Source organism: Erpetoichthys calabaricus, chromosome 15, assembly GCF_900747795.2.
Source record: "Erpetoichthys calabaricus chromosome 15, fErpCal1.3, whole genome shotgun sequence".
Taxonomy (NCBI): Eukaryota; Metazoa; Chordata; class Cladistia; order Polypteriformes; family Polypteridae; genus Erpetoichthys; species Erpetoichthys calabaricus.
Genome location: NC_041408.2, coordinates 19684058 through 19705383, shown reverse-complemented (window position 1 = coordinate 19705383; position 21326 = coordinate 19684058). Strand labels below are relative to the sequence as shown.

The 21326-nt window shown below is 40.7% G+C and overlaps 2 protein-coding genes across 2 annotated transcripts in view; one reads left to right on the top strand and one right to left on the bottom strand.

Moving 5' to 3' along the window:
• crip3 (cysteine-rich protein 3) overlaps positions 1–11589 on the top strand; it is a 129837-nt gene extending 118248 nt beyond the window's left edge. The window contains exon 9 of the mRNA XM_028820579.2: positions 10184–11589. The gene's annotated coding sequence lies outside the window, so the exon portion shown is untranslated. The remainder of the gene's footprint in view (positions 1–10183) is intronic.
• A 1857-nt stretch (positions 11590–13446) lies between these two features.
• The window catches only part of slc22a7b.1 (solute carrier family 22 member 7b, tandem duplicate 1), a 52761-nt gene continuing 44881 nt past the window's right edge, over positions 13447–21326 (bottom strand). The window contains exons 8-10 of the mRNA XM_028820990.2: positions 18321–18429; positions 15142–15348; positions 13447–13525 (exon numbers count right to left, since the gene is read on the bottom strand). Coding sequence (XP_028676823.1) covers positions 13447–13525; positions 15142–15348; positions 18321–18429 — 395 coding nt within the window. The remainder of the gene's footprint in view (positions 13526–15141; positions 15349–18320; positions 18430–21326) is intronic.

The window sequence follows — 21326 nt, the reverse complement described above, 5'->3', positions numbered from 1 at the left end:
TTGTAAAGGAGCCCTAAAATAAACAAATCTTGGAGTTGCAGTCCCACAGCTACACACATCATTGTACGTGGCATAGTTAATTCCAGTATCACAATTTTTTTTTTTTACTTAATTTGTCCATCAGCAATTTCAAGAGTGGCTTAAGACCTGGGCCTGCATTGCATTGAGGTGGCTTTGATGAAATTCCCATCCGTGCCCCTGCCTCAGTGCCCTAGAGCTCAGGCTCAACATGCAGAAGCACAGATTCCTGCTGTGTTTTACATGAGCCATTCCAGCCAGTGTCCAATAGCTGCTTATAACGCCCTCATTTCACACCAGCCTGTCAAGAACCAACTTGCTGTACACTTGGAAAAACACAATTCCAGAATACAGATTTTTTTTTCTTTTAAAAGCAGCCTTGTATTAATCTACAACAGTATAAAACAATACTGAAATATAAATTCACTTTGTACCTCAAAATAAACTGTTCAAAAAAATTAAAGGAACACTTTGAAAACACATCAGATCTCAATTGGGGGAAAAAACCCTGCTGGCTATCTCTACTGCTATAGGCTGATATGGTGATGTGTTAGGAACAAAAGGATGGCACATCGTCTGATGGAAATGAAAATGATCAACCTACAGAGGGCTGAATTCAAAGACACCCCGAAAATCAAAGGGAACAAAATGATGCGGCAGGCAGGTGAGTCCATTTTACCCAAATTTCATTGCAGCAACTCCAAATCGTACTCGGTAGTTTGTATGGCCCCCCCATCTCCCCCCCCCCCCCATGCTTGTATGCATTCCTGACAACGTCGGGGGTTGGTATTTATGCTCCTAATGAGATGACAGACAGTGTTCTGGGGGATCTCCTCCCAGATCTGGACCAGGGCATCAATAAGCTCCTGGACAGTCTGAGGTGCAACCTGGCAGCGTCAGATGGACTGAAACATAATGTCCCACCCAGAGGTGTTCTATTGGATTGAGGTCAGGTGAGTGAACGTGGGGGCCAGTCAATGGTATCAATTCCTTCATCCTCCAGGAACTGCCTGCATACTCTCACCACATGAGGCTGGGCATTGTCGTGCACCAGGAGGAACCCGGGACCCACTGCACCAGCATAGGGTCTGTCAATGAGCCCAGGGATTTCATCCTGATACCTAATGGCAGTCAAGGTGCCGTTGTCTAGCCTGTAGAGGTCTGTGCATCCCCCCCATGGATATGCCTCCCCTGACCATCACTGAATCACCACAAAACCGGTCATGCTGAACGATGTTACAGGCAGCATAACGTTCTCCACGGCTTCTCCAGACCCTTTCACGTCTGTCACGTGCTCAGGGTGAACCTGCTCTCATCTGTGAAAAGCACAGGGTGCCAGTGGTGGACCTGCCAATTCTGGTATTCTATGGCAAATGCCAATCGAGCTCCACGGTGCCAGTGAGCACATGGTCCACTAGAGGACGTCTGGCCTTCAGGCCACCCTCATGAAGTCTGTTTCTGATTGTTTGGTCAGAGACATTCACACCAGTAGCCTGCTGGAGGTCATTTTGTAGGCTCTGGCAGTGCTCATCCTGTTCCTCCTTGCCTAAAGGAGCAGATACTGGTGGGTCCTGCTGATGGGTTAAGGACCTTTATACGAGGGGCCCTGTCCAACTCTCCTAGAGTTACTGCCTGTCTGTCTGCTGGAATCTCCTCCATGCCCTTGAGACTATGCTGGGAGACACAGCAAACCTTCTGGCAATGGGCGGCACGTATTGATGTGCCTGCCATCTTGGAGAAGTTGGCCTATGTGTGCCACCAAACTCTGTAGGGTCCAGGTATGGCCTCGTGCTACCAGTAGTGACACTGACCGTAGACAAATGCAAAACAAGTCAAAAAACAGATGAGGAAGGAAAACTGCCAGTGGTCTCCACCTGTTAAACCATTCATTCCTGTTTTGGGGGTCGTCTCATTGTTGCCCCCCTCTAGTGCACCAAAGCAGCTGAAACTGATTAACAGCCCCCTCTGCTACTTCACTGACCAGATCAATAGCCCACAAGTTTCACTGACTTGATGCTATACTCGGATTAAAAAGTGTTCCTTTAATTTTTTTGAGCAGTATATTTTCTCTCGGTCTAAAAAGAAAATGTTATGTTAGTTTCTCAAATGTAAAGCCATTTCCAAAGTGTAAACTTGACGCCTGGAACATGATGAATAAAAAGTAAAAGAATGTTGCTGGGTAACATGATTTGTTCTGTTTGAGAGTTAAAATTGTTACCTATTAATTTAATGCACCATCCGTGCGGTTATATTGTAAGCATTCTTCATCCCAGAATGTTGAGTCTACTTTCAACTTTCCGTCTCGATCAAATTCATTTATGGATTGTTAGATACTAGGGGGGCTCTGCCCCCTGCTCGCTTCGCTCGCCAACCCCTGGTCTTGGGTAACCCGAAATAGATTTGAAAGAGATTATTGTCTGTCCTGGTAATTGTCACATATGTATCATTTTCACCGTTACGACATCTGTAGGTTAGTTGAGCTAATATTATACCTCCGGTGCCGTGTGTGTGTTTCATGTGGCAGTCGTTGTAGGCGCATGCGCCCTCCGTACTATCTCGGGTTTGACTATGCTGTGTTTTGGGGACGCCGTACTCTCTCTGGTTTGATTGTGGGGCGGGACGCTGAAGCCTGTTGTGTTGGTTTTGTCTGTGAGTACTCATATTATTGTATTACTGTAATGTGATTCACATATGCTGTGGAGTCTGTATCTCTGGGGCTTCTGTACCATCTCGGGGGGTCTGCCTGCGGTGTGTTAGACGCGCGTTGTAGGCGCCCGCACCTTCCATACTATGTCGGGTTTGACTATGCTGTGTAGTGTGGACAGTTAGGATTCCGTATTGTCTGTGCTCGTTGCTTTATTTCGTATTTCCGTTAGTTGAGCTCTTTTGGTTTTGGTGGTGTATCAGAATTCGCTTGCGATGGTGAGCTATGGTTCAGAAACGCGTTGTAGGCGCCTGCACTTTCCGTACTATCTCGGGTTTGATTATGCTGTGTGTTGTGGACCTTTGTGGACTCCGTAGTATTTCCCGTTTCACTCTGGGGCAGTGGGCTGAATCCTCTTTGTTGTGTGGCTGTGTGGTTACCTATGGGCGCGTTGCCTCATTTCTTATTTACGTTAGTTGAGCTCCTTCATTATTGAGCTGTGACTCCTTCGTTCTCAGTGGATCAGACTTCGCTCGCTGTCGGCGCCTGCGCACTATGTCTCCTGCGTCCATGGGCATGCCATGTACCTGCGTCCATATCCGGTTTATTCTCGGTTAGTAATATGGATGAGGGACTTGTAATGAATGAAAAAATTCTCACTAAATATCATGAGTCATTGTTGTGTGCTTATTTGCTGTTTTTTATTCTATTCCTGGACCCAATTACGAGTCGGCAGAGTGATTATGGCAGCATAGGATTAACAGTAGGGACTAAACCCGGACAGGGCAACATTGTGTAAAAACTTGCCCTCACTCATTCATCCAGGCCCATTTTAAAGCGGACATTCAACCTAACCTGCATATATCTGTGTGGAGGTGTTTTTATTTTTTGTATTCTGTATACTAGATTTTGGGATGAATGATCACACTTTATGTAGACCATGAAGGTGCTTAGATTCACACTTCCTATTATGGCGCTCTTTAATATTATAAAGTTCATACTAACCATTCTGTTGCTTGCTTTTACCTGTGAAGGTGATGGTGATAATAGCAGACCTAAATCGTATTTTCTCTAGCAACAACAGGAGGCCCTGGAGGATTCCTGAACCAATTGTAATGTTATATATCCAGCATGCACTGCATGTCCACCAGAACCACCATGCAGTGGGCTTCTGTGCAGCACATTTTACCATTTATACTTGTCACCACAACTAAGAGTAGTCATGGGAGCTCAGCAGTTAATCTCACTAACTCTCTCCATGTGGAGACATCACTCCACTCCTACAGTACTTTCCACAAGACATTCCAGGAAATGTGCCTATTAGCCATAACTAAATAAACAAAACAATGTACGGGGTGATGGGAGTTTGAGAATTTTGCATATTCATGCTAGAACAAAAATGTGGCTTAATGTTTAACAACCTGGATGGTATCTGCATTGTACTTCCTTGATCATAAGCACGACTCTTGAATGGATGATGGACTGGGTGTTAAGGAGTGTAATTTCTCTAGTTAACTCAACACATCCTTCAGGTTCTACTTTAATAAAAAAAAAATCATCACCCTAGTATGCCCACAAAAATATTTTCTCTCTGTCCATCTTTCAGCATTAGAAAAGTGTATTAGGCCCTGTCTGTACAAATGAACACAAGTCCATTTGGTTTATGCGTTCCTTTATGTATGGTATGCTTATTTATTGATAATGATTCGTTCCCTGGACACACTTAATTTTACAACGTGGGCATGGATTTTTACACGCCGAGACTCGCCTATTCAAGTACTCAACTTCGAGCGCTGAGAACAAATGCCAGTGCCGGTGTGGTTCCATATTTACCTGACGAGGTAAGAAGGTGGTATCGTGGCAGCAGAGCCGGCACTAAGCTAAAAATGAAGCGGCTTGCAAGAAAGTGGCGTTTCAAGCCTTCGGTGCCTTCTGTGATTCTGGGGAATGTAAACTCAATCTCAAATAAGATCGACGAACTGGCTGCGCTGGTGAAAAAATGTCAGGACCTACAGAGAATGCAGTTTGTTGTGTTTTTGCGAAACCTGGCTAAATAACACCATCCCAGATGCCAACGTGGAGCTACCCGGGTTTAGCACAGTTAGAGCGGACAGAGATGCAAGTACCTGTGGTAAGCACAAAGGAGGAGGACTCGCTCTCTATGTTAATACACGGTGGTGTAACTCTGGACATATTAACGTCAAAATCTCCACTTGCTGCAGGGATATCGAACTGTTGGCCGTAAGTTTACGTCCCTACTACTTGCCCAGAGAGTTTGGACATGTCATTGTTGTCATCGTGTATATCCCTCCTCGGGTGGACGAGGAGTCAGCGAGTGACATCATCCATTCTGCTGTTGCTAAGTTACAAACGCAGCACCCTGAGGCACTTGTGCTAATCGCTGGAGACTTTAACCATGTGACGCTGGACAAAACATTATCTGCATTCTCCCAGTATGTGGACTGTAACACCCGGGGAAAAAAGACTATTGATTTACTGTATGCAAACGTTAAAGACGCATACAGCGCCACCCCGCTGCCTGCGCTTGGGAAAGCAGATCATAACCTGGTTCTGCTTCAGCCTCACTACAAACCAAAAGTGAGAGTCCTACCTGTAACCACACGATCATTCAGGAAGTGGACCCCGGAGGCTGAGAATACTCTGAGAGAATTTTTTGGAACTACAGACTGGGATATCCTGCAGGGATCTCATGATGAGAACATTGAGGAAGTTGTTGACTGCACTACTGACTACATCAACTTCTGTATGGACATTGTAGTTCCAGTAAGAACTGTACGCTGCTATGCTAACAACAAGCCATGGATCACAAGTGACATCAAGGGCCTTTTGAACCAGAAGAAAAGGGCTTTTAAAGACGGTGATCAGCATGAGCTCAAGTGCGTGCAGAAGGAACTCCGAGTCCAGCTCAGGGCGGCGAAGGAGCAGTACAGGAGAAAGCTGGAGTAGAAGTTGCAGAATAACAGCATGAAGGAAGTGTGGGATGGGATGAAGATCATCACTGGCTGCAGCACGAAGCGGGGTACCACCATCGAGAGAGACGTGAAGAGAGCAAACCAAATGAACAACTTCTTTAACAGGTTTGACCACCCTAACCCACTCTCACTCTCACCTCGGAGTATTGCACCCTCCACACATCCTTCTGCTGATACCAGCATAGGAAAGACATCCCCACCCATAATTACAACAGCGCAAGTGAGCAGAGAGCTGAGGAGACTTCGTGCCAGCAAAGCAGCGGGTCCAGATGGAGTATCGCCACGACTGCTGAAGGTCTGTGCATCGGAGCTGGGGGGCCCTCTACAGCGCATCTTCAACCTGAGCCTGGAACAGGGGAGAGTCCCGAGGCTTTGGAAAACATCTTGTATCACCCCAGTCCCAAAGGTATCACGTCCGAGTGAGCTGAATGACTTTCGGCCTGTTGCTCTGACATCACATGTGATGAAGACCATGGAGAGGCTGCTGCTTCACCACCTTAGGCCACAGGTTCAACACGCCCTTGACCCTCTGCAGTTAGCATCCTCTGCTCCCACCTTCTCCTGATATGCAATCATCTATATGCTACACCGATCCCTCTCTCACTTGGACAGAGGTAGTGGTGCTGTAAGAATTATGTTTCTAGACTTCTCTAGCGCCTTCAACACAATCTCCGGTCCTGTTCAGCCTATATACATCGGACTTCCAATACAACTCGGAGTCCTGCCATGTGCAAAAGTTCGCTGATGACACTGCTATCGTGGGCTGCATCAGGAATGGGCTGGAGGAGGAGTATAGGGACCTAATCAATGACTTTGTTAAATGGTGCGACTCAAACCACCTACACCTGAACACCAGCAAAACCAAGGAGCTGGTGGTGGATTTTAGGAGGCCCAGACCCCTCATGGACCCCGTGATTATCAGAGGTGACTGTGTGCAGATGGTGCAGACCTATAAATATCTGGGAGTGCAGCTGGATGATAAATTGGACTGAATTGCCAATACTGATGCTCTGTGTAAGAAAGGACAGAGCTGACTATACTTCCTTAGAAGGTTGGCGTCCTTCAACATCTGCAATAAGATGCTGCAGATGTTCTATCAGACGGTTGTGGCGAATGCCCTCTTCTACGCGGTGGTGTGCTGGGGATGCAGCATTAAGAAGAAAGACGCCTCACGCCTGGACAAACTGGTGAGGAAGGCAGGCTGTATTGTTGGCATGGAGCTGGACAGTTTGACATCCGTGGCAGAGCGATGGGCACTGAGCAGGCTCCTGTCAATTATGGAAAATCCACTGCATCCACTAAACAGTGTCATCTCCAGACAGAAGAGCAGCTTCAGTGACAGACTGCTGTCACTGTCCTGCTCCACTGACAGACTGAGGATACCGTTCCTCCCCGACACTATGCAACTCTTCAATTCCACCTGGGGGTGGGGGTGGGGGGGGTAAACGTTAACATTATACAAAGTTATTGTCTGTCTGTTATTCCTGCATTGTTATCATTGTTTAATTTAATATTGTTCTTTATCAGTATGCTGCTGCTGGAGTATGTGAATTTCCCCTTGGGATTAATCTATCTATCCATCCATCCAATAAGGGTACCTAGTGAGAATGAAACTGCTTTTGTTAACTGTAAGCGGTTATATTTCGTTAATCTGTAATGCTAAGGTGAGACTGATAAATGTCGTGGCTTGGTGGCCAGGGTCAACCGATGATTAATTTATTTTGCGGCAAAGCAGCATTGACAGGCAAGTTACTGACAGTTCTGTATTTGATGGCTGGCTTGTTGGAAAGATACCTGACTAAACTCTCCGTTTTTCATATGGCCTGTACTATTTATTGTAACAGCAATCATGTTATTACATTTGTCAGGTGCTAGTGGCTACCTGCTGAGACGCTGGCTCCTTATGCCTTTCCAAGACCCCCAGCACAGCAGAGAGGCACTACATTGCTTCACGTGCTCCTTCATGCTCAGTTGCAGATCAAACCGTAGGACACCTCAGATGCAGATGGCAGTATCTAGTTACATCAGGCCAACAAATTTCTGCAGCACCCTGATTGCATGCGCTGCACTACATAACATGGACAGTGTAATAATCTTACACCCCCTGACTTCATTAATATGAAGCCAGATGACCCCACTCCTTACCCACATACTGAGGTGGCTACCCTTCCTTCTGTGAACCAGTGTGAGGATGTGATGCATCATTTGCAATGAACAAACACATGCACAGGTATATTTTCTAGCAAGATCTTTTTTAATGACTCACATATTTCTATTAGTACCCCCAACCAACTTCCCCGATCCCAGCTTACTTCTTGGATGGGTATGAGTGTGTCTGTTTGTGTCTGCAGTACTCTGTCTATGAGAACATGGCCACTGTTGGATGTGCTGATGACACCTTGAGAAGGTTGAGACCTTGAGACTCTGCTAGGACCAGTTACACTGTGGCTCTTTCACTAGCACCCATGGCCATCTCTTAATGTGACATTCATGATAAAGGTTGTCATTAAAAATCTGGCAACTGTATATATTGCACTAGTGTGGTTATATCACTGAAAGGCATATGCTAAGTGTTTCACTGGATTCCTCTGCAGCTGCCTCATCTGTCACATCTGATATGATGCTGAATAATAAGGCATATCTGATTAGAGATATCATTCGTAGATCGAAATCTGAGAATGTAGATATTTGCTTTTTCCCCCTCCTGTTGCACTTGCACTCTGCCAGTGATGAATGATTAATTTTGTTGCCTTTACCTTGAGGTCAGACTTTTTTTTTTTTAAATAATATTAAATATGGTCGAGCTGCTTGTTGGTGAAATTTACGTTTAGGCCACCCAATAAGGGTTCTGTTGTGCCTCTACTAAATCTGTCTCACTGTCTTCAAAGTTTTCCTTTTTGCCAGTCTACTGTGTTCCCACTGTCTTGCCTTACATGTAAATCTGTTCATTTTATATTATAGCCTGTAGGCCTCGAAACCTTTGACACAACAAATAGTTTTATTTCATACCAGTAATGGCGCACTGCACGATTACATGCAGTGAATACACTTGACATTCCTAGCTTCCATCCTCTTTCTCTGTATGTTTACCATTCGTTTGCTCAGAGGTTGATGCGTTTGCTGCTTCCTGAGCGGCTCTTCTTTTCTCCACCCTAGTGGTCCGCTTCTTCTCTTCTTTCGTCGGCATCTTTTCGCGTTAAAACTGATTAAGTCAGTGTTTGTGTTGCAACTAATTAGTACATTTTTCTTAATTTTTCCACTTCAGCTGGCACGTAAATGTTCAGTCTGCTTCAAGAACTGATTTAAGATATGAAGAGGTAGGGGAAGTGACAGCGAAGGTGGTAGGGATGAGAATGGCGCCCGTACACATGCACCGCACAGCCGCCCTGCTGGCCGCTGCCGAGAGTTGATTTTACAATAAAATAAAAAGAGTAATAAAATCATCACCCCAAAAGCGGAACAGTAGAGGTCATGTAGTATATGTGTAACAAATTTCAGATCAATAGGTCAAAAAGTTTGCGAGCTACAGTTGATTTAAAATACTCGACAAACGGACAGCCACGGTAGCGTATTATATGAGAATATATACCTTGCACAGGTTTCTCTTTTTCACAGTCCACAACTATAAAACAAGTCTCCTTCCATCCACTCCCCCGAGGTGAGCTTAGTTCAGCTCCTCTCCCAACTTTGACTCTCCGAGTCTATGGACGTGGCCCCTTTTATGTCGGACCCGGGAGTACCTCTGGCATCATGGAAGAAGCACTCTCTCATCAAGTGGGGGAGCTCCTGAAAGTAGGGACAGCGCTCCTATGCAGCTCCCCCTGTTGGCACCCTTGGAGCTCAGCAATACTACTCCATGGGACTGCAATTCCCAGCATGCCTTGTAGGCACATGAATGGGTATACTGGCCCAGGGATGCTACCACCCAGCATTGTCAGGGGAGCATGCAGTCTTGGGAGGCTTTCTTTCCCCCATCCATCCACTACACTAGCCCCCTGCCAGGTGAGGGTATGGGAGTTTTTCCTGGCCAGGAAGTCAGCCCACCCCTGCCATCTGTCACATAATGTATGAGGTTGACTAGCATGGCCCATAATTGGATGTTTTAGGAGGGCAATTGGGCAGGTCTCAAAGCACATACTGTATATGTGCACACATCTACAAGATGATTGGGATTTATGAAGGGTAAATCATGTACAGAGATGTGTACATCAGGTTTTATAAATCATATTTTTGGTATATGCATTTTCCTTTTTTTAACGTATGCCATTGTCAAATAAAACAGATTAAATGCAATTAAAAATGTGAAAACCTCCAAGGGATTTATACTTTTTGAAGACACACTATGTAATGTTGTATGTAATGTAAGTATTGGTGTAATAGAGGGTATGAATACTTGTTTCTGGTTAAAAGTTAATTCTTTCACAGTGCAAGAGCAGTAACAAACGTTAGTAAATGTATTGGAACTTTGTGTTCTGTCCCCTTCTTTGGACCTGAATCTTTCACTTAACATTAAATTTTTGTCTTGCAGATGCATGTGTAGGACTGGGAGGAAGAAAAAAATACAACCGGAACGAATGCTACTGCTCTGACAAAAAAACGGAAAGCCTATGACAATTTAATTTTTATTATTTCTTAACTTTAAGTTCATCAGGTCACATTCTTGTTAAAGGTTTAGACTGATAAAGTCCTTGAGTAAGGCACTGCCACTGTAGTATGTGCACATAGCTTAATTTTGCATTTAATTTTATTTTTGTTAATAAAGTAGTTATATACCCTCTATATGTGCAGGTTAAATATTATAACATGAGGGTGTTGTCCTCTGTATTGTCATGCTTTGTGTGTATGTGTGTGGTGTTTTTTTTTAATTAATTGGAAATTCAGAAAAAATAAACTGTTCAGTGCTATTTTTGTATTTGCTACAAAGGGTAGAAAAACTGAGAATATTTAATGTAATATTTCTTAAATGGCACTGAGGATTGAGAATTAAATTGCCCACCGAATTCATGAAAGAGCTCCACATCTGGGCTGCACTGCTGATGTTCAGGTCTCTGTGCTTCTTGACTAAACCCCCCCCCCCCACCCTGAAGCCCTGTAGTCGTCAATATATGAAAAAGTGAGAAGCAAATGTGCTACTCACGCCTGCGATGCCTAAATTCGTTTCCAAACTAGACAAGCCTTTGAGATGCAGTATTACCTTAGTAAACTTCACTTGCTATATAATCCTTCAGGTAAAGTGCATGTCACCCATCACAGCTGAGTTGTGTCCGAATAAAGGCACATGAAAATTACACTGCTAACTGTTCTTGAATTGCTCAAATCTGGTTTGTGGCTCTACTGACTTGTAAGATTTGCTAGTCGTCGTCTTTTAGGATGGGATTTCACAAATGTGTTTATGTCTAGTTTGTATCTTTTGTTTGGTTCTTTTCAGGCTGGTGTGATTGTAGTTCTGTGGTTTTATTCTTTCATTTAGGGTACATAGTGCAAATTGTTAAGTAAAGAATTAAAATTGTTTTTGTAGGTTAGTTCACCACTTTGCAAGATTTTATAATAAATCAATGTTTTGAATTCTCTTATGTATAAAACTACCCATTTCCTGTATATAGTACTCTGAATATTTCAAAGGCATCTGATGTTTTCTGAATGTTTAATACTGTTTTAAGTTTATGTATCAGTTTTGTTAAAACTTCAAATCACATTGAGATAACTTAGAATGTAAGTGTTGAGTGACTGTAAATTAATGTATAACTATTCTCATTTTTATTTTCCAGTTTGCATAACAGTATTTGCCAAAAGTTTGACAGTATTTAAGTTTTAATTATGCAGCCTCGTTTAAAGCCCTGTCATGATGTTTATATTCCTTTTCATGGAGCTGAAATGTCTCTAAAATCTTACATCAGGTGCTCGATTCTTAAAATAAAAATAGTGTGACAAACATCTGTTGGGGTTTTTTTTTTTTGATAAAGTAATTCATTTTAATTTTCCATTATCCAGGACTTGATTTGGATGTGCAGTTTCTTGTTCTTGTGCATTTTGCGTTTTATTTAAAAATACAGTCAGTGTCAAAGATTACACCTCGTATTTAATAACTTGGAATCCTGCTTCTGAAGTTTTTGGCTACGCTTCAGGTGAGTTCACAAAGACTAGACATAAGATTTAAGAATGTCATTTTGTTTTGTACGCAGATTCCTGGTTATTTATACAATGGACTGTGTTGTGGTCTAGCTGTTAAATAAGTTATTCTTTATTAGAATGATTACTCATGGATGGGCTGTGGATTGAGTCTTAATCATAATGATTGTGTGTCATCGCCCAGTTTATCATTTTTAAATCTTTCTTTTTAGTGTTCAATTCTGTTTTTTAACTTTAAAAGTGGCTTAACGTGTATTTAAATTTAATTAGTGTGGCAAATTAAAATGAACACACTGTTCTTATTTCTGCTCATGGCCAAGAAAGGAGAAAACCACAGCTGCTGAACATAAACTGGGAGTATCCCTTCTAATTAACTTCTAAGCTCAATGAAAGCTTAGCAGCCCACTGAAATAAAAAGCATCTTAGGCATCACAAAAATGAGCAAAGGAAAAAAGAAAAGCCCATATGCTGGCCATTAACTAGGCGTTCAGAAGGAAAGCAGAACTGTCTATTGAACAATCTGCCACAGGAAATAACTTAGCAAGTAATGGATTTCAGAGCAGTCAGTCATTCGTCAACTGCTGATGTGCGATGTTTTCACAATTACCATGTGGTGCACAAATCAAGGATTGTGAGAATGAGTTACAGGCGTCTGTTGTTTTTTAGGCAACGTTTAAAAACAGGAAATGCTCCATTAGGTTCATGGTGCTGTGTGTTATATGAACAGCTGTCCCTCAAGTGTCTGAGTGTGTGTCCTTGTGTACTGTATGTGGTTTCTTTTTTAACCGTTTGCTTTAGTTTCATCTGCACAATCTTTGGTGTAACTGTTGTAAGGATTAATATGCATCAGTATATTCATCATAAACTAGCTGTCCCCGGCGGTTCCGCCCGCGTAGTAGTGAAACAGAAGAAACTTTAAAAATCAATAAAAAAAATGTAATTTTTATAGAGAAGAATTTCTATTGATAACTTTCGTAACAGACGGCCTCTTGATATACAATATTTTTGGTTTTGCTATCGGGGCGAGAATGAAGCTGTGATCTCTTTGCCAAAAATGTAAAAAGTTGTCAAGGTATCCCTGGCCAAGCGGAAGGTAGGTGCGCTCCAACGTCAAACGTTGCCACTGTATCTGATCGTGTTGGGCTCTGATGGGAGATCATCCCCAGCAAAGGGAGAAGAGCATGTGGCCGTGATATGAGCAGGTACCCTCTAAAACACACGCAGCTCTGATCTCTCTCTCGAAAATGTCAAACATTACTCTCTAACAATCTCTAGATGATAATGGCTGCTGAACAAACAGGTATCACTAGCTAAGAGGAGGCAAGGTAACCTCCAACACGTGGCAAGAGGTAGAGCGACTGAAATGGAGGCTGGCATGTGAGTGAGGAATGTCCCACCCCCCCTCTCCTCGGCCTGCAGCCTCTCTTTCAGATTTGTGCGACTAAATCGGGACTGCAAGCAAACTATGATACTTAGCACGATGAGAGAAGTTGCAAAATCAACCGGAATGTTCAAGCAAATTATAATCCATTAAGTAGTTCTCTCGTGAAAAGCACACAGACAGACAGACAGACATTGGATTTTTTATATATATATATATATATATATATATATATATACACACGTTTTCTTATGTTCTGAAAATTTTTATTAAGACTTTTATTAAGAATTTTGCTTGAAGTCACAGTTCAGGGGTTTCAGTGCAACGGCATCTTGTGCCGTTGATTCAGCCGAAAGTTTCCTGTGATAGAAAATAAAAGGTAGATGTTAAATGCAGTCAACAGTTGCCTACTGTAGTAGTACACCAAGTACAATTTTCTTTGAGACATAAATATACAACCTGTCCAAAAACACCATGCAGTGTCGCTTAGAAGTCTGGTTTGTAGGTTACAGTCAGGCTACAAGTGCTAGGTTAAGAAGGATTCCTACAAAATGTAATGTGTATACGAGGGGACAACCACAACTGAGCCTCTCGTTTGTTGCTCACGAGTCTAGCCCAGTGAGAGCTTAGTCATTGGCTAACATTGTGCTACACATGAAATCACCAGTGGAAAGTTCACTAAAAGACTAAAACAACTAAACACTAAGAGATTGAAAAAAGAAGTAAGAATATCACCAGGATTTGTGGACATCTGAGATGTTTAAACAAGCAGAAGATCAGTTCAGCCATATAGCTTCACAAACCGCCAGTAAATAATCCAGAGGTTCATGGATGTGAATATACATCTAAGCATTCAGACACTCTTCCGAAATATCTTAGCATTGTCCATGTTTGCTTGAGAGCACTTTCTGGAAGTGGTTTATTTAACAATATTTCAGTAAACTTGCATGTGTTTGGTATCACAACATACTTTACCACTGGATGACTTGACATGTGGGTTACACATATGACTCATATGAGATTTTTTTTTGACTTTTTGATACTTTTTGTTGTCCTCTACCATTGGTCAGCAAAGATGCCTCTTCTATTAAAAAATTTATGTCCATTCTGTATGAAAACCTGAGATTACAATTTTTTCCTTGCCCAGCACTACAAATTACATGGGGCAAGTAGTGTGTGTGTATGTATATATATATATATTTATAATGTGTGTGTGTGTGTGTATATATATATATATATATATATATATATATATATATATATATATATATATATATATATATATATATATATATAATATATATATATATATTATTTATATATATATATATATTATTTATATATATATATAGAGAAAAGCCAAGCAAAATGACACCTTTTATTGGCTAACTAGAAAGATTACAATATGCAAGCTTTCGAGGCAACTCAGGCCCCTTCTTCAGGCAAGATGTAAATTACATCTTGATTACATCTTGCCTGAAGAAGGGGCCTGAGTTGCCTCGAAAGCTTGCATATTGTAATCTTTCTAGTTAGCCAATAAAAGGTGTCATTTTGCTTGGCTTTTCTCTACATTCATAATGGCTAACACGGTACAACACCCTAGTACTACTTATTTATATATATATATATATATATATATATATATTTATTATTTATATATATTTATTATTTATATATTTTTTTTTTTTTTTTGATTGGCAAGTTCCTTTGTCTTTATTTTCACTTGTATAAAAATAAACCCAACAAAGAATTACTTTGTTAACATACCATTAGGCTCATGTGCCAGCTAATATAGGTATTCAGATCATTTTTTTTTTTTGTCTGTTTTGCTTGAACGTATTTGTAAGGTACAGTGAATTTTAGTTTTAAATGCTTTATTGATGAGGTTTAATTAGGTTCTGATTCCCATGTTGAATATTTTACAAAGTGGTTTTCTTGTTTTTCAAGGAAAGATTTAGTTTGTAATATGATCTTACCTTGTTTGTTCAACATCCTCAATTGTTTCAGGCAATCTGATATTTTGGGTTTCTGGCAGGAGGAAGGCTACCAATGCAGATAAGACGGCAATCGAGGAGAATATGATGGGGGGGAGTAACCTCCAGACATCTTCCAGCAGTATCACCAGAGGAGCCACTGCTACTCCCAGGCGAGCCATAAAAGAAGTGAAGCCCATTCCATTTTGCCTGAAAAAACAGTAGCATTAAGATACTTTTTTTTTTTTTTTTTGCCGTTAAAATTAATTGATTGGGCTTATATCCATCTTATATCAAGCTGACCCTTCAGTATGTTGTGTAAAGCAGATCTCTGCAAATTGTCATTATGAAAACCTATCAGATGGGTAAATCAAGTCCACATGTATAGAATAAGAAGTACACTTACTGATATTCCACTCTCTTACTGATACTCCAGTTTTTGGACTATTTTTCCATTCTACATATTTAATTCTATTTAAATAATTTTCTTCTGTTGCTGTTCTCTTGCATGTTTTTTGTTAATAGAGTGAATTTCCCATTGGGATTAATAAAGTATCTATCTATCTCTCTATCTCTCTATCTATCTCTCTATCTATCTAGAAGCACCCTGCAAGATTTCAATTAGACATGTTTAATCCTTACAATGACTTTTGTGTTTGAAATCGGTAATAGCACCTTACTTGTTATCTGTTAATTCATTAAAAACACCCGAAATGTAATCTGATCTAAAAGTTATGATAAGGGGGTGTCCAAATTGGATTAAAGAAAAAAGGCACAGCATTGGATCAGAATATTAAGACATTGTAATAACAAATACGAGCAAGAAAACTAATTTGACAAATAATATCTTCAGGGTTTTTTTTTTTATTTTTAAAATAAACTTTGACTTTAGTTTGTGTAAGACTATGGTGAGAAATCCCAAAGAGTGAGAGCCTTTATTCATCAATCAGTTCCATTTATAGTTAGTAAATATAACATGCAGCCATTGTAACGCAGTCTGACAGCCGGGAATCTGTGTGTGAATCTAAACGGACTTCATGGGAAGGGTTCCTGCATCGGCTCCTAGTATGAGCTCTCCTGCGCTCAAAGTAGCTGGATGTTTTATATGTAAGCACAACATTTAAAATTAAATCCACAGATTATTAAGAACCGTGACCTCTCTAACCCATAGCAGGACTTGCAAGTTAGGAATTTTGTCAGAAGTAAACAACTTTAGATCCTTCATCTTCCATTGTTTTTTGATTATCCCCAAAGAAATGTTGGCCAGTTTTGAGAAGTCATTATTTCTAGATTTTTCCTTCAAATTTAAAAGAAATTTATTCCTGGATTAAAAAAGGGGGCGTGTAGATGCCACATGGGTTAGACGGGCATCCCGGCCAGGAGAGGGAGCAGACCTGAAAGGAAGGATGGGAAAGGGTGGACAGACAGCCCATTAAAAAGAAAAAATATTGCTGGGGGTTTTTTATTCCCCCAGCACACTAGATGGCAGCAGCCCTGGTTAGTGTGGCCCAGTAAGAAGTCAGAAGGGCATGCCGGGAAATGTAGTCTGGCGGGGCAGCCCCTGCTGGGGTCATGGGGTACAGCAAGAGGGCGCATCCTACAGTAATGGACTTCCGTGTGAGTAGGAAGTACTTCCTTCGGGCAATCGCCCTGGTGCCGGAAGTACTCCTGGGTCTGTAATAAAAGGAGCTGGGAGGTAAAGAGGCAACACTTGACTGGAGGAGGGCAGTGCGGTGGTGAGAACATTATTGTGAGGAGAACAAAAACTGTTTATTGTGATATATTTGACAGGAAGTTGTTTAATAAATTTAGCCTTTATTTGAACCCGGGACTGAGCTTGTTGGTTGTTGGTGGGGTTTGGGCTTGCTGACGCCCAGGGGTTGTGTATGGTATTCTATAACATGTCTGTATTGATTATAAGATTGTGTCATTGACTGAATTATTTTACGTTCTCTCACATAAATAAAAAACTTAGAGTGCTTATTAACTTGAGAAGGGCACCCTTTTGATTCCTGCAAGAGCTGTGATCTCCAGCCAGTGCTCAGTGAATTTTCACCATAATAAGAAATTGGAGAAATATGGTGCTTGTAGTATTTAGTATGTTTAGGGGTCTTAGGATTCCTGTCATTGCAACACAGCAAAATCACAGTCTTAAATGATCTCTTATAGTGTTAAAGTGATCTAAATTAACGCTTCACATCTTAATTTAATATTGGCAAATTTCCCCGTGAAGGACGTTTTTAATTAGGTTTGATACAAAAGCAAACTGGCAGAAGAACAAAAGAAATCTGACAAAGGAGAAGACAGTTCAGTCGGCCAGACTCAGTGGTTTGGCGAATAGCTAAGCTGCCCTAATGTCTCATGCAGATTCTTCTTAGAGGTTGTCAAGGTCTCTGCTTCAGCTCCATGTCTTAGCAGTTTTGTTCCAGAATCCCACAATTCTTTTGAGTGCAGACGTGCTTCACGGCTTCAGTCCTAAATGCACCAATCTTGTATGTAAAATGGCACTCCAAAAGTAGCAGGTCTCAGGTTAATGCTGCGTCATTGCTGCCTTAATAACGTATCCCGCTAATAAAATTTCACTTTAAAAAGGAGCCCATGTCATCTCTTGCATAATAATCTGTGTGCTGTTGTATCTTTTTTCCCTGTAGGTGTTTTACATTTGGAGCACAGACAGGTTAAGTGACTTGCTCAAGGGCACACCGCAAGTAAGATCTGAGGATTGAACCTGCAGCCTTCTCAGATATCTTCTCATTATCTTAGCTATTAGACGACTCTGCCTCTCAAATTAGAAAAAAATCATCTTTGGGCAATTTATATAATCTGCAGGCATGGATAAGATGGAGATAAACTCCACTAGCATCATTCTGTCAATTGTTGTATGTCTGTAATACTACGGTGTTGTACCGTGTTAGCCATAATGGATGTGGTGAGAAGTTAAGTAAAATGACACCTTCTATTGGCTAACTATAAAAATGACAATATGCAAGTTTTCGAGGCAACTTGGGCCCCTTCTTCAGGCGAGATGTAATCAGAAAGGGCCCGAGTTGCCTCGAAAGATCACATATTGTCATCTTTTTAGTTAGCCAATAAAAGGTGTCATTTTCTTGGATTTCTCAGTACACTCTGTCAAGTTTAAAAAATGAAACGTTTTAGAAGAAGACCGTTCACCAGTGTCTCACCTGATAACTGTAGGGAAGAGCTCCGTTGTGTAAAGATAGACAATACTAAAGGAAGCCTCGGAAAAAAACTTGCCAAGTATTGCTATGACGGTGCGAGTAATCTCCTTGCCTAAAAGAGAGATGTGTGTATAAATATAATGTTCAGTAATATACATTCCATTTAAAAACATACATTTCGTTTCATCTATATACTTATAAAATGAAACACAACTTTCTTTATATTTTGTCTCTCCTTGTCATTTATTTCCTTCTCTAAAATTTTTGAGAGGTTTGTATCCCAGGTTCATGATCTAAAATTTTAAAGGTTAAGGCAAAGAGAAGTTTTCATATAATTCAAGGATAAGAAATGAACACAAAAAAAACTTTATAAGCTTTTTTTGTGACATATATTGTACCAAGGTTATTATAGTTTTGCCTTCTTATATTAGTTTTTATTTCTATATATTTCCTGACCTTGCTTGCGAATTCAGTTTAGTTTTAGTTCTCCTTCATCGTATATATCCATCCATCCATTTTCCAACCCGCTGAATCCAAACACAGGGTCACGGGAGTCTGCTGGAGCCAATCCCAGCCAACACAGGGCACAAGGCAGGAACCAATCCCGAGCAGGGTGCCAACCCACCGCAGGACACACACAAACACACACACACACCAAGCACACACTAGGGCCAATTTAGAATCACCAATCCACCTAACCTGCATGTCTGTGGACTGTGGGATTCATCGTATATATTTAGTTTTAATTTAGTTTTTATTTCACCAGACATTTCTATTTATTTTTATATCTATTAGTTTTAGTAATTATGGTATGGTTAAAGAGCTACTATTGAGTTTAGTTTTGTGTCACAATCAGACAGAACTGTACACTTAACAGGTTAGGATATGAGTTTAAAAGCTTACTACACTACATTGTTTACTATCTGGTTTTGTTTTTGTCTGATAAAAATGAGCAGAATCAACACCAGATCTTGAATATGAACAATTTTATACAATGTTATGATTTTTAAAATATTGTCTATGTCATTTATGCTGAACAAATGTGCACTGATTGTTGGCACTTTTTATCTTTTCCTTTTATTGGCCAGAACAGGCCAATTTGTAATGCAATATAGGTGAATTTTAAGGTTTGAGGGTTTTTTTTACTCTAAATGTCTATACCACACAGCATATCCTGCTTCAAGACAATGTGCTTATAATGAATGCCTTCAATATTGCATTCAAAAATCTCCCATACTGGGCTTTTTATTTTCTACCAACCATACTGATCTCTGATTCCATCTCAGGCACATACAATTTTGCCACCTGCAGCAGGGCCATCTTAACAGCATTGTAGGCCCCCTGGGGCAAAGCGGTGCACTGGGGCTCCTATACATACACAACCACTGACAGGAATAAAAATGTAAATGATTGATAAAATTCAACTTATATTTATTGTATTAGTACTTCCAATAAAATCAGTGCTTAAACATTAAAAAAGCAGTATAGCAAATTAATCAACACAGATGTTTGAACAATATAACATGAGCCTTGAAAAACACAAAAATGTCAACATATAAATGATACTCAATTGGTAAACCATACAGAAGGAGATGGAACAGTATGAAATTACTATGAATTACAGTATTATTAATCAAGTGTTCAACACAAACATTTGCAAAATTTCTTTTTAGAGAATTGAATTGAAGTGACGTTACCATATATGCTTTTACATTATGTAGTCTGTGAGATCCGTACAAATACAGGCACGTGAGGTTGCAGAGGTGACCCTGGTACTAAATCAGACTAATGCCAATGTCCACTTGTAAAACAATAACAAATATTTATACTTTAGTATTTATTTATTGACAGCAAGTCACAACATACATAGATTAGCATGGGGCTCCTAAGCTTGTGGGGACTCTGAACAACTGCCCAGCATGCCCATGCGTTAAGATGGTCCTAACCTGCAGGCCTGAAAAGATATCAAAAATCAGAAAACAGAATCTACTGTGTTCTGACAGGTGTGATCATGAAAATCATGGGGGCTTAGGAAGAACGGGACTCTTTGACTTGAATCAGAGTGCAGACCCCACCTAGCTCTACTGAGGGAAACCAAGATAAACAAGCATTTAGTGTGAAGGTTAGGGGCAATGAGACTTGAATAGCCCATCATAAGAACAGTAAACCCTTAATGAGCAGAGCAAGAGTAGGTAATAGGAGTATGGACGGGCACAAAACGACAGAGACGGCATCTGAGATTAGAAACTATATACATTATCTAAACCTGTTTATCCAGAGCAGGATCACAGGAACCTGGAGCCCACCCCAGCATGTTTGGATGCATACCTGGTATGCAATATGTAAAAAGAATATGATATTTAAACTATCTATTTTGAGAGAGAGAGAAAATTTTTTTAAAAAGTGGGACAAATATTTTAAAACATAATTCAGCTACTGGATTATTTTCACAATATCAGGTATTTTGAGCTGTGAATATAAACTAAAAAAAGATAAATTAATAAATATACAATAAATACAAAAACACATTAGTAGGTTTATTTTTTCATCACTTGGCAGACTCTCTTTGCCTACCAACTGTAATTCAGTAGAGACATTGCCAACTCAGGAATTTTACAAGGTTTGTATTGCTACGTTGTTAAATGACTTTTTTAAAGCAAAAGTGATAGGTCAGTAACAATATGCCGACCTTGTATGATGACCGTCAGTCTCTCGATCAGTGCTGTTTTATTTTCAGAAAGGATTTCTCCTGTGCGAAGTGGCAGGTGAATTATTGTCAACAAGAAACAGGTAGTAATAAACTGAAACGTTACTCACTCGTGATTTTTCTGTCCATACGGTAAAAGTTATTTGACAAGAACATTCCAGTTTCAGGCGTGTGAATTACATCTTGATATACAACAAGCGCAAAGAAAGGCGGCACAGTAAATCTTTCTATTTCACACACTTTACACGCCCGTGTTCAGCTCACTCTGTCGCCACAAGTGGTGTGTGAACACCCGCCCTCCG